Consider the following 14,377-nt stretch of genomic DNA (forward strand, 5'->3'; position numbering starts at 1 on the left):
ACAAAAAGGCTGGAAACGGCGATCAGCACAATCTACGCACAGAAAAGGAGTGAGACAGCGGTGTTAGGCGCCGCTCAATCACTGACTCCTTTTTGCACCCCGTATCGGAGCGATTGTCGCTCAGGGTGCGTTTCCGCCAATGTAGAGTAAAGCAGCTGAACGGAATTGTGGCGGATATTCCCTTGTCACAGTCCTAAATGCCTTTAAATATTCCTTAGACGACAGCGGAAATCACGCTAAGAAAGTGTTCAGACCCGATAATTTAAACATTAATTAAGACACGTGGCTTCGCTCTAACTGTATCGGCTCGTCGGAGTCACGGTGCCTCCTTTCGAACAATCATGTTTGTGACGTCTATGCAAATCCACTGGCTGACGTCATTCAGAAGGGACACTAGGTGCGGGTGGCGTCATTGGGAAGCGCCGGAGTGTAGTGGCGAGGAGGTTCTTGTGGAAGTGAGTGATGAAAACTGCTGTTTTGAAGTGTACATTATACAAATACTGGCCTGAATATCATACGGAACTATTTTTCAAAGGCGTATTTCAATGCAGTAGGGGTAACGTTATACTGACGGAAAATTATTGATCAGAAACATTAATCCACGTTTTCATGCCTGACCTGCTGTTTCCAACATTTTTTGCTTTCGCTGCAGATTTTCAGCACTGAGTAATTTGGTTTTATAAAATTGTATTATTTCTTACCTGTAAGTAGATTGTCACGCTTTGCACATCCTCACACCAAGACAGCACTGATAGGTTGTACCGTTACTGTCTGTCCATCTTGTGCTACGGAAACCACAAGACTCTAGATGAAAGTAAAATATTGTGGATGCCAGAGCTCTGAAATAAAACTATAAAGTGCTGGAGAAACTCAGTAGCCCTGGCACTATCTGTCAAGAGAGAAGCAGAGTTAATATTCAACAACTGTTCTTATGTACTGCATGAGAAGACTGCAAATGCTGGAATCTGAAAGTGGAGATACTGAGTTAGGCATGGAGTTATCAATCTGTATTGGAGACATAAGAGGTCATGTACCTCGTTTGGCTGGTTTTATGAAACAGAATGATGTCAAAGTTCAGTTCCCACACTGGCTGTGGTTACTGTGAAGGATTCTGCTTTTTTTTGACTAATGTTGCGCTGTCAGCAAATTTAGTGTATCTTGGTTCCCTCATCCAAGTCAATTTTATGAATTGTAGAAAGTTGTGCCTCTAGCCCTGATCCCTGGGGCACACCACTTTTTACATCTTTGACAATAACACGTAATGACTAATGTGATGTTTTTAATGTCTGGCTTCCAACACTTGGATTTAGGTGCTTGTCTCAATGTGTTGTTAACCTGTAGGGAAGTTGACAACCTCATGATAATATCGCTGGATTATTAATCCAAAGACCCAGGTAATGTTCAGGGGAGCCTTAGAGCTGGTGAAATTTGATTTCAATAAAAATCTGGAATTAAGAATCTAACGATTACCATCAATCCGTTGTCAGAAAAACCCATCTCGTTAACTAATATCCTTTAGGGAAGGAAACTGCCGTCCTTACCTGGTCTAGTAATATGGCTGACTCTTAACTGTCCTTAGGTTATAAATGCCAGCCTATCCAGCAATGCCCTCATCCCGTGAATGAATTTTTTTTTAAAAAGAAAGAGTCCCTGGAACTAGGATTATTAGCTCTGTTGAGACCTTCACTGATGCTATGTTTCCAAAAAATGGAATGTGGCTATGTACTGTTGTAAATTGGCATTTTAATGTGAGTTTGTGTCACTTTGTTTCAGTGAAATGCCCTGTTTTGAAATTTTGATATAATTAAAAATTAATATTTTCTATAGCACGTGTTAACACCACTATAATTTCTCCGGTTTGTGTCAAGTTTCATTTTTGCAAGTCTTTCATTTTTGCATAATAATTGAAACCTCTACATTCTGTTTTTGTATTTCTTGTTAATGTTCATTTTCTTTTTATCCTTTTAATATTTCTTTGTCATCCTTTACTGCTTTTTTTAAAGACAAAATTCCAATCCTCAGGCTTGCTATCCTTTTTAATAACATTGGAAGCTTTCTTTAAACCTGTTGCTATCCTTAACTTCTCTGTTGAACCACTTTTGCTGAGGAGATTTATTTTTTAAGGAAATGTTTGCTTGTTCACACTTATGAGTTGATGCTTTAAATGTTTGTCATTGCTCATTGGCTACCATATAATTTAATCTAGATCCTAATTTAGCCATCTTGCTCCCTCATCCACAAATTAGTAGCTTTAATAAAGGTCTTGGTTTCAAACTTGGCTCCTTACATTACTCTCAAGTTCTATCATTGTGATTACTCTTCCCTGGAGGATGTTTTACTCTAGAATAACTAATCTTTTCTCATTACCCAAAACTAGATCTAAACTGTCTGTTTCCTAGTTGGTTTTAGAAAATACTCCATATGCTCAAACTTAACTTTGAAATTACACTGATAATTTGGCCTTCCAGGTCCTGTTCAGAGTTATGAAAATTGCATTACTTGCTTTTCTAATTTGTTGATTTTTAAACTCTATCTACTCAATCTCTATAGTATTTGCTGTTAGGGAACTTGTACACTACTTCCACCACTGCTTTCTGACCATTTCTGTTCCTTAGCCTCATTCATACTGATTCTATATTCTAATTTACAGAGCCTAAGATCTGTCCCACTGCTGTCTTTATTTATTCTTTGTTAGGGCTACCCAGTCCCTTCCATTCTGGCTATCTAAGAATCTCCTATAATATTTAGTTCCAACCTTAGTCACCTTGCAGTCAAGTTTCAATTGTAGCTACTCAATCAAATCCATTAATTTGTGCTATTACTTTATGCATCTTGTGGCAAATGTTTTGTCTATCCAGAGGTAGTGCCTTTAATGTCAAAGTTCTACTATCTTTCCTAATGTCCTGTTACCTTTATCAAATACTCATTGTCTAAAGATACTTAATAATGGAATTAAGGGTTGTGGTGAGTGGGTGGGTAAGTGGAGCTGAGTCCACAAAAAGATCAGCCAAGATCTTATTAAATGGTAGAGCAGGCTCAACGGGCCAGATGGCCCGATCCTGCTCCTATTTCTTATGTTCTTCCTGACATACTGTTCTTGATTTTATCCAAAGTGCTACACTGCTCTACAGCCTTATCTTTTCACTTTTAATTCATAATTTACACTTGCCTGAACCTTCAACCTATTACATTCTGTGCCCCCAGCCATGAACTCCCACCACTACCACTCTTTTTCAACCAGTTATTTAACCTATTGATGTTTGTTTTCATGCCAACAGACCTGTGGAGCAATACAAAAGTTATTACCTTTTGAGGTTCTGCTTTTTAACTTGGACCTTAGCAAAGCACTATTCCAAATTCCACCTCTGTCAGTTCCTACGTGAGCCATGAAAAATATATTCCTCTTGCTGTATCATCTCCACCTGTGAGGAAAAGTCCTTACCCCTGGCAATGTTGCCTTTGACATTTCTTTTCAAGGGTGCAGGATTAAAAATCTATCACTTTGACTACACTATTCACTTAAAGCTCTCAAGAAAATTTGTAGCTTGGGTTGCGGATGAGGTTGTAGAAATGCTCACCAAGCCAGTGGGCTTGGTTGCAAACATTTCGTCACTCTGTTAGATAACATTGTGAGTACCAGTCCGGAGAAGCGTCAGTGTTCCGTCCCGCTTGTTATTCATATGCCTCGGTTTGCTGGGGTGGTTGGTGTTATTTTCCGTTTTGTTTCTCAGCAGTTTGTACATAGGGTCTAATTCGATGTGTTTGTTGATGGAGTTCTGGTTAGAATACCAGGCCTCCAGGAATTCCCTGGTGTGCCAAATTTTGTCCCAGTCGAATTTTGTGACCCTCGTTTGACCATGTGTAGTGAGACAAGTGAGAATTGGTTATGCCTCTTGGTGGCTAGTTAGTGTTCATGTATCTGTATTCACAATCACTTCACATTCCTGTATGATTTATACTTCCTGCACTTGGATAGTATCTTGCATAAATGGGCTGTTTTTTTTGGTTTAATGGCAGGCCCGATAACACTGTCCAGAGAATTGGTTTTTATAATATGTTGAATGGTTTCTTCTTAGAACATAGAACAGTACAGGCCCTTTGGCCCATGATGTTGTGCCAACCTAATATCCTCCTTGAAGATCAATCTAACCTGCATACCTTTCATTTTACTATCATCCATGTGCCTATCCAGGAGTCGCTTAAATGTCCCTAATGTATCTGACTCTGCTACTACCAAGGGCAGTGCATTCCATGCATCCACCACTCTGTGTAGAGAACCTACCCCTGACATTTCCTCTATACCTTCCTCCAATCACCTTAAAATTATGCCCCCTCGTGATAGCCATTTCCGTCCTGGGAAGAAGTCTCTGACTATCCACTTTATCTATGCCTCTCATCATCTTGTACACCTCTATCAAGCCACCTCTCATCCTTCTTCGCTCCAATGAGAACAGCTCTCGCTCCCTCAACCTTTTCTCATAAGACCTGCCCTCAAGTCCAGGCAGCATCTTGGTAAAATCACCTCTGCACCCTGTCTAAAGCTTCCACATCCTTTCTATAATGAGGTGACCAGAGCTGAACACAATATTCCAATAATGGTCTAACCAGGGTTTTATGGAGCTGCGGCATAACCTTGCGACTCTTAAACTCCATCCCCCTGCCAATGAAAGCCAGCACACCATATGCTTTCTTAACAACCCTATCAACTTGGGTGGCAACTTTGAGGGATCTACGGATGTGGACCTCAAGATCTTTCCGTTCCTCCACACTGCCGAGAATCCTGCCATTCGCCCTATATTCTGCATTCAAATTCGACCTGCCAGAATGAATCACTTCACACTTTTCAGGGTTGAATTCCATCTGCCACTTTTTGCCCAGCTCGCATCCTGTCAATGTCCTGTTGCAACCTACAACAGCCTTCTATGCTATCCACAACTCCACCAACCTTCGTGTCACCGGTAAACTTACAAACCCACCCTTCCACTTCCTCACCCAAGTCATTTGTAAGGATCAGAAAGAGCAGAGATCCCAGAACAGATCCCTGCGGAAGAACACTGATCATCGAGCTCCAGGCTGAAAACTTTCCGTCTACTGCAACCGACTTCTATTGGACAGCTAATTCTATATCCAGACAGCCAAATTTCCCTGATCCCCATGCTTCCTTACTTCCTGAATAAGCCTACCATGGAGAACCTTCTCAAATGCCTAGCCAAAATCCATATACATCACGTACACTGCTCTATTTTACCAATGTGTTTTGTCACATCCTCAAAGAATTCAATAAGGCTGTGAGGCATGACCTGTTTCTCTCAAAGCTGCCATACAGACTATCTCTAATCAAACTGTGCTTTTCCAAATAGCATTTATGATTATCTCTTAGAATCTTCTCCAATAATTTGCCCACCAGATAAGTACGACTGACCGGTCTATAATTCCCAGGGTCATCTCTTATTCCCTTTCTTGAACAAGGGAATAACATTGGACACCCTCCAATCATCTGGTACTACTCCAGTGGACAGTGAGGATGCAAAGACCATAGCTAAAAGCGCAATAATCTCTTCCCGTGGACACCCTGGGTATATCCCATCTGGCCCAGGGGATTTATCTATCCTCATGTTTTTCAAAATTTCTAGCCCATCCTCCTTTCTAACATCAACCTGTTCAAGCATATCAGCGTGTTTCACACTGTCCTCACAAATGACAAGATTCCTCTCCCTAGTGAATACTGAAGCAAAGTATTCAATAAGGACCACTCCTACCACCTCTGACTCCAGGCACAGGTTCCCACCACTATCTCTGATCAGCCCTACCCTCATTCTGGCCAGCCTCTTGTTCCTCACATGAGTATAGAATGCCTTGGATTTTTTCCTTAATCCTACCCGGCAAGGCTTTTTCATGCCCCCTTTTAGCTCTCCTAAGTCCATTCTTCAGTTCCTTCTTGGCTACCTTATAACCCTTGAGCCCTGTCTGATCCTTGCTTCCTCAACTTTAAGTAAGCTTCCTTCTTTCTCTTGACTCGATGTTTCACATGCCTTGTCATCCAAGGTTCCTTCACCTTATCATTCCTTCCTTGCCTCAGTGGGACAAACCTATCCAGCACTTCTCACAAGTGCTTCCTAAACAACCTCCACATTTCTGTTGTGTATTTCCCTGAGAATATCTGTTCCTGACTTATGCTCCACAGTTACTGCCTGATAGCATTGTAATTCCCCGTCCCTCAATTAAATACTTTCCCAAACCATCTGCTCCTATCCCTCTCCATGACTATAGTAAAGGTCAGGGAGTTGTGACCACTATCACTGAAATGCTGTCCCACCGAGAAATCTGACACATGGCCAGGTTTGTTGCCAAGCACCAAATCCAATATGGCCTCCCGTCTAGTCAGCCTATCTACATCTTGAGTCAGGAATCCTTCCTGGACGCACCTGACAAAAACTGCTCCATCCAAACTGTCTACACTATAAGGAGGTTCCAGTCGATATTAGGCAAATTGAAGTTACTTCCGCACCTTTCCAAATCTGTGTCCCAATCTGTTCGTCAGTATCTCTGTTGCTATCGTGGGATCTATAGAGAACTCCCAATAAAGTGACTGCTCCTTTCCTGTTTCTGACTTCCACCCATACTGACTCAGTAGATAAACCTTCCTCGCTGACTTCTCTTTCAGCAGCTTATTCTCTTGTTCTTTAGGATTATGCAGGTCTAAAAGTGGACAAGTTGTTTTATTTGAGGAAAAGTATATTAAATTCAACATACTTTTATAGCCCCTAATTTTATAATGTTTCATTTGAAACTAATGAAGATGGTGTTTTGAGTTTAACCATTGAGTTGAATTTATTCTATTTTCAGATTTTATTTTAAGAAATTATGTCACAGTTCATAAAAACATCCCATAATAATATGAAGAGTACAATGTTCTGTGATTTGTATATTTTTGTGTTTTGATAGATTGGGAAAGCGGTGAATATGAATGAATGGATTTCACAAAAACCTTTGGAATGGGAAAAGTATCTGAACAAAGAAGTGAAAGTCACTGCAGATGAAAAAAATACATATCAAGGGTGGGTCTTTACTGTTGACCCTGTATCTGGGAGGCAAGTGAAATCTCATATCATCTCTTGAAACTCCACCTTACTTTCTCTAAAACTATCAACATAACATTTTGGTAATTTTTCCTTCATATTTATAGCTCCCTTTAAATATATTTATTATGATTGCATCAAGTACTCCTTGTGATAATGGGTTCTGTGTTCTAACCACTCTCAAGAATTCCTTTTTGAATTTATGAGTGATCATCCTATTTATAGCCTGTAATTTTGGCCTCCCATTTGAGAGGAAACATCTTCACTATGTTTTCCATATCTCCAATATGCCTGAATTACCAGGTTCTGTACCATGAACAAAAATTGGCAAACATCATTTGTCCTACCCGAGGTACCCAGTTTTACAATAAATCCAGATTGGAGGAATTATGTCTTGATTTCCTCTTTCCAAAGTCACAAATAATATCACATGACATCATCCTAATCCTCAACCTGTTTTTCAGACCATGACAGAATTGCCCACACCATTCTCTTTTCATGCCTCTCCAACATCAACAAGTTGAGTAGGACCCATTTAACTCAATTTCAGTCTTGAAACAGTTCTTCTGTTCTCTTAAAACAAAATCTGTCTTTGTCCTGTCTCATTTCTCATCTACATGCTGTTCTTTGGCAAAATGTTCTGAATGTACAGCATTTGTTTTCAGATGTACACTGATGACACGCAGCTCAGCCTCACCATCACCTTCATTTTTGCTGAACCTTTAACCAGCTGAACTGACGTCAGAATTAATCAGAAGAAATCAGAAATTTGCTGCAATTAAATATTGGAAATATCAAAGTCATTGTCTATAATTTTACTGAACAAGACTGTGTACAGTCTTGATGTCACATTTGACTCCGAGATGAGCTTTCAACCCCGTATCCATGTCATCACTAACCTGTCTATTCCATCTCTGTGATGTTGCCAGATTGTATCCTTCCTTCAATATGTCAGTGGAAATCCCTCATCCATACCTTTTGCTACCTCAACATTTGGCTATTCCAACTTGCCTTGCCCGACTTCAAAATTCTATCCTTTGACAATTTGTGTCATCCACAACTTTGCCCGTCTCCTTATTCCCAGCAAGTCTTGTTAATCCATTGACCCCTGATCATGCAACACCTTAAGTTTGAAAATAAGAATACAAATTCCAAAAATCATCAATCACTCATCCCTACCTCTGTAGTCTCCTCTAGAGATCAATATCTATAATATCTGAAATAGATATTTTCTAGTTAACCTGTTCAGAGATGCTGTTACATACCTCTGGAGCAGGTGGAACTTGAACTTGAACTGGAACCTCCAGGGCCCAGAGGTAGCGACATTACCACTGTGCCAGAAGAGGCCTCACAATATCTGCAAACATTTAATTTTGGCCTTCTGAGCGTTCCTGGTTTAATTGTTTCACAATTAGTGGCCTTGCCTTCAGCTACCAAGGCTCTAAATTCTGAAATTGTGTCTCTCAACCTCTCCTCCTTCCCCTGAAACATTTGGTCGTGATAGCTCCTTACATGATTAAATATCAAATTTTCCTTTATAAAATTCCTGTGAAGCATTTTGGGATGTTTTATTACGTGAAGGGAGCTATATAGCTGAATGTTGTTCTGACGTCATTGTTAGAATTACACTCCAGTCCCGATCTCGCAAGTAGCAGTGAAGAGCTGTTAACTTGTGCCTACCAGACAAAAATCTAAACAAGAAACACCAGGACGAATATATGAATAAGAAGAAAATAAAAGGATATGGATCCTATAAGTGAAGATAGATAGTTTTAGTATGGAAGGGCAGAATGTGTCTGTGCAGGTTTGGAGGGCTGAAGAGCCTGTTCCTTTGCTGTACTGTTCTTTGTAAACATTTGTATTTACTTTTTCATGGGCTGTGGGTATCTTTTGATACAGAAGTTTTAACATTGTACTTAAAAAAACATAGAAAATTAGACAAAATCAGCATGGCATCATGAACTGGAAATTGTGTTTGATAAACCTAGTAGAGTTTTTGAGAATGTAACCAGTCTGGTAGATGAAGGAAAACAGTAGACGTAGTATGCTTGCCTTTCCGAAACCCGTTTGCTAAGTGCCAACAAAATGAAATCATGAAGTTAGAAGTAATATATTGGCATGGATAAAAGCATGGTCTTATAGTAAGGAGTTAGACAGTAGAGATAAATGGGGCACTTTCAAGTCGGCAGGCAGGAGAATAGTGAAATGTACTCAACTATCAATATTATATACTAATGACTTAAATGAAAAGACAGTAATGTGAAAAACATTTGCTGATGATGTAAACCTGGGCTGGAGTATAGATATTTTTAATTAACCTGCCCCAGACGTTATGACACATCATTGGAGCAGGTAGGACTTGAACCCCAGTCTTCTGGCCCAAAGGTAAGGGACATTACCACCATTCAGGGCTGGCTTGGTGTAGGTTGGAAACGAGTTTTGAAAAGGGCACAAAGCGGCTACAAAGAGATACAGACCAGTGTAAGTGACGGGGCAACGACGGTGGTAGAGGAATGTAATATGGAGAAGTGATCTACTATTCACTTTACTGGTAAGAATAGAAAGACAGAAAACATTTTTACGTGTGAACCTTGTAGATGTTAGCATTCAGAGAGACTTAGATTACTCATTCAAGGAACACTATGTTAACAAGCAGGTACAACAAGCAATAAGAAAGGTAAATGACGTGGCCTTTATTGCAAGAGATTAGGAGTGCAGGAATGAGGGAGCCTCGCTGCAATTGCACTGGGCTTTGGTGAGACTGTGCTTGGAGTAGTATGTCTAATTTGGTCTCTGTATTTACGGAAGGATACACTGATATTCAAGGTGAGCAGCAAGTGTTCACAAGACTGACATGGAATGAGATAATGCCAGGCTCAGTGGATTAGGCATATACTTTGGCATTTAGAAGAATGAGAGGTGATCGCATGTGATTCACAAGATTCTGAAAAGGCAAATTGGGATGGACCCTGAAGGGTGGTTTCTCCTTGCTGAAGAATCCAGAACATGAGGGCACAATCTCGGAATAAGGAATGTGATAAGGAGAAATTTATTCAGAGTCTAGAGTCTGTACCTTCCCTGGAACATCAGAGGCTGAGGGGCAACCTTATAGAAGTTTATAAAATCACGAGGACCGTAGATAGGGTAGCGGAGTCCAAAACTAGAAGGCATAGGCTTAACATGGGAGGGGGAAAAATTTCAAAGGGACCTAAAGGGCAACATTTTCACGCAGAGGGTGGTGATTGTATAAAATGAGCTGCCAGGGGAATTGAAGGCTACTACAATTACGGCATTTAAAAGGCATCTGGATGGGTATATGAATAGGAAGGGTTTAGCAGAATATGGACTAAATGCTGGCAAATGGGACTAGAGTAATTTAGGATATCTGGTCGGCTTGGACAAGTTGGATTGAAGGATCTGTTTCCATGCTGTACAGCTGTATAACTCTTAAGTCGTCGATGCTGCATCATTGAATTTGTCCAAGGCTGAGATAGACAGACATTTGGTCTCAGGAAACCAAGGATTATGGAGAGCTGGCAGGAAAGTGAAGTTAAGGTTCATGAGCAAACTGTATTATTAAATGATGCAGCAAGCTCAAGGGGCCATATGATCTACTATTTCTAATGTTCATATTTCCAATGAATTGACTCAGAAAAGCATGGTGATGGCGACAGCTCAGGCCAGTCAGAACATCTGAGGTGTAAGTAATTGCTGAATAGAATTGAATGTGCCCACTTAGCTCCAATTATTTATTGGGAAGCAGTGTTTTTTTTTGCTGAAACATAGACAGTTTCAGTTGTCTTCAGTAACTAATGTGATCTTTAATTTCTTTCAGCATTGTTCTGGTCAACTTTGTGGATGCAGGGAAGGTGTCTGTTGTGACTATTATGGGGCATGCAGTTCAGACAGTGGAACTGATAAGTGAAGGAGAAAACATCACAAAGGAGAAACTGTCTGCCTTATTCATGCCTGCAGCTGCCAAGGTCTACAGCAATGAGGAGCTTGAGCAAAGGAAGTCTAGCCTTAAATCGTGGCTCGAAAAAAATCGGATTCCTGTTACAGAGCAGGGAGATCAAAACAAATTGCTATGTGTGGCTGGGGTATTGATAGTATCCCCACCATACAATCCAGAAGACTGCAATAGTTCCAATGAAATTATTCTGTCCAGAGTTCAAAGCCTCATCAAATGTAACCCAAATGCCGATCACAAAACTGATTGAAAGGCAAGTTGATAAATATGTTTCTTTTTGTAAATATGGCATCTGTTCTTCAACACCATTGTTAAACATTAGGTGTACTTCTATTATAGGTCCCTAGCGTGACAATGATTTGGTGGTGTCTTCTTTGATGGTCTGTAGAATAAAATTTGTTAATCTTATCCAAATTGATGTATCATTTCTGCGAACAGTAGAACTGAAACTGTCACAAATGTTGAGATTGTCTGCTAACCCTGCTGTGATCTTTTGGGTACATTTATCTCGTGAAATAAGATACTGTTGTAAGTATGCATTTTCCATTCTAATGTCTAACTGATCCAATTTATTAGTAAAAGGATGTGATCAAGTAGCTGTTCCTATTTGTTTGTGTAATATATGGCAGAACCATACATACGTTTCCTGCATTGTAATATTTTATCTTCAACATTTCCATGGAGAAAAGAATGCATTTTGAAAGTGTGAGTGGTAATTTCTTAAAATTGTCCAAAGTGAAAATATAGTCATAGAGGCACACAGAACAGAAACAGGCCCTTTGGCCAAACTTGCCTGTTCTGACTAGGCTTCCTAAATTGAACAAGTCACATCTCTAAACCATCCAAATCCCTCTTAACCTTTCCTATTCATGTACCTATCCAAATGTCTATTAAATATTGTAACTGTACTACCTCCACCACATCCTCTGGCACCATGTTCCATATCCGCATTGCCCTCTGTGTGAAAAAGTTGCCCTTCTGGTCCCTTTTAAATATTCCTGCTCTCCAGCTAAACCTATGCCCTCCAGTTTGGACTCCCGTACGCTTGGGAAAAGACCTTGGCAATTCACCTTATCTATGCTCCTCATGATTTTCTAAGCCTCCTATGCACCAGGGGGACATGGTCCTAGCCAATCAAATCTCTCCTTATAACTCAAACCCTCCAGTCTCAAAAGGACCCTTGTGAAACTATTTTGCATCCTTTCCAGTTTAATAATATCCTTCCTGTAGGAAAGTGACTTTTTTGGTGAGCATAGACATGGTAGGCTGAAGGGCCTCTTTATATTTTGTATGATTTATTGGCCCTTCAGAAGTCTTTACATCACCTCCATAAATTCATTACCTCCACACTAGCAGTTAAGGCCCTTAAAATCAAAATGGAGTCTGTTTAAATTCAGCATTCTTCCCAGAATAGCTAAGCTAACTCAGCTAAACCTGGGTTTTCTGCCTTTGAGATTTATGTGCTACCACCTTCCCGTCCCCAGGAGCAAAAACTGTATCAAACTTCATTCAAGTTTCAATTATCATTTTTAAATGTCTCCAGAATCATTCCATCTCCACAATAATCCTTCTGAGATTGTTTACAGAACAACAAACCAACCAAGGTAAAGTATTACCTTCATCCATTTTTAGTGATGAATGTAATGAAATGATATAATTTCTGAAGCTGTCCTGGTTATAACAGAATTGTGACCTCCCATTGCATCCCTTAATCTTCCTGTAGTTATTTGAAGGATTTCATATTTGGGATTAGTAACATTTTACATGATATGCCTGCATCATGGAAAAAATATGCTCTGAAAAGCAGTTGCTGCCCTAAAATCACAAGCTTCAACATCTCCCTGCCCCCAACCGCATCCCAAAACCAGCCCAGATCATCCCTGCCTCCCTAACCTGTCCGTCCTTTCTCCCCCCTATCCACCTCTCCCACCTCAACCCTCACCCCCACCTCCTACTTACCAGCCTCATCCCTGCCTCCTCGACCTGTCTGTCTTCGCATGACTGACCAACCCCCACCCTAATTCCCCACCTACTCTCACCTTTACTGGCTCCATCCCTCCCTCCTTGACCTGTCCATCTTCTCTCCACCTATTTGCTCCTTTATCCATCTTCCATCTGCCTCCCCCTCCCTGTTTATTTCAGAATTCCCCTTCCCCTCCCCCATTTCTGAAGAAGGGTCCAGACCCGAAACATCAGCTTTCCTGCTCCTCTGATGCTGCTTGGCCTGCTGTGTTCATCTAGCTCTACACCTGGTTATCTCTTAAACTGGTAGGCCTCAACATTGAGCAGTTGTCCTGCCAATCATTTGGAAGAATGCTGGGAAAAGCTGAAAGACGTAGTTTTTATATTTGTGTGTATGTAGTGAAGGATTGAAATATGGATGATATGTTAATGCCAAGCGATCAAATAAATTATATTCATGATAGTCAGTATATGTTATTCTTGCTTATGATTGGTCACTGCAGTCACATAATTAGAACCAAGAATATTAAGCTATTACAAATATAATTTGTCCAATCAGCAGTAAGATAGATCCCTCCCATATTCCTTGCTACTTTATAGAACTTCCAGTTTCATCTGATTTCTTAATTTCTCTAACTGATGGGTAAAATATGATGACTAAAATATTGAGCCCTACCAGTTCTTAGAAATAACTCCTCTAAATGTAAAATGAAGTTCAATACCTGGTCTTACGAAAGTACACTGAAAAGCCACACACACAGACCAGGTATTGAACTTCAATAGTTATCATCCCAACATACACAAAGCTGCGTGTGAACACTATTTAAAAGGGCAACGACACGCTGCAGCACCGTGGAACTATGCCAAGAGGAGGATGATAATAGATATCCAAAGAACTGGGTTAGGAGATGCGGACGGGAACAGCATCAGAAAGATTCTACACACCCCGACACACTAGTCACACTGCCCTACATCAGGAACACGTCAGAACTCACAAGACTTCTACGACCGCTGGGCATCAGAGTGGCACACAAGCCCACATCAACCCTGTGACAAGTGCTCACCTGAACTAAAGACCCACTCCCCACCATGGACAGGACCAATGTCATCTACAAGATCCCCTGCACAGACTGCAACAAGTGTTACATTGGACAAACACAAAGGAAACTAACAAGAGTACATGAACACTAACTGGCTACCAAAAGACACGACCAATACTCATCTCAATCCACATGGACAGGAGAACCACGACTTTGACTAGGATAACACCAAGATCCTGGGACAGGCTAAGCAGAGACAAGCACAAGAATTCCTGGAAGCATGGCACTCCACAAAGGATGCTATTAATAAACACATTGAACTTGAG

The 14,377-nt window shown here is 40.6% G+C and overlaps 1 protein-coding gene across 1 annotated transcript; it reads left to right on the top strand.

Annotated features, from left to right (window-relative positions):
• Positions 1–394: 394 nt before the first annotated feature.
• On the top strand, positions 395–13,480 carry gemin6 (gem (nuclear organelle) associated protein 6). Its single transcript, XM_048536397.2, has 3 exons — positions 395–455; positions 6,946–7,091; positions 10,915–13,480. The coding sequence occupies exons 2-3, from the start codon at positions 6,964–6,966 to the stop codon at positions 11,297–11,299; spliced, it is 513 nt and encodes a 170-aa protein (XP_048392354.1). The 5' UTR covers positions 395–455; positions 6,946–6,963; the 3' UTR covers positions 11,300–13,480.
• The last annotated feature ends 897 nt before the right edge of the window (positions 13,481–14,377 follow it).

The sequence above is a fragment of the Stegostoma tigrinum genome, chromosome 9, assembly GCF_030684315.1.
Source record: "Stegostoma tigrinum isolate sSteTig4 chromosome 9, sSteTig4.hap1, whole genome shotgun sequence".
Taxonomy (NCBI): domain Eukaryota; kingdom Metazoa; phylum Chordata; class Chondrichthyes; order Orectolobiformes; family Stegostomatidae; genus Stegostoma; species Stegostoma tigrinum.

What these genes read in the sequence shown, in the direction of transcription:
- gemin6 (XM_048536397.2), top strand. Translation starts at nt 6,964, where the DNA reads ATGAATGAATGGATTTCACAAAAACCTTTGGAATGGGAAAAGTATCTG. An exon ending in GTTGACCCTGTATCTGGGAG is followed by an intron (nt 7,092 to 10,914) that starts GCAAGTGAAATC and finishes AATTTCTTTCAG; the next exon opens with CATTGTTCTGGTCAACTTTG.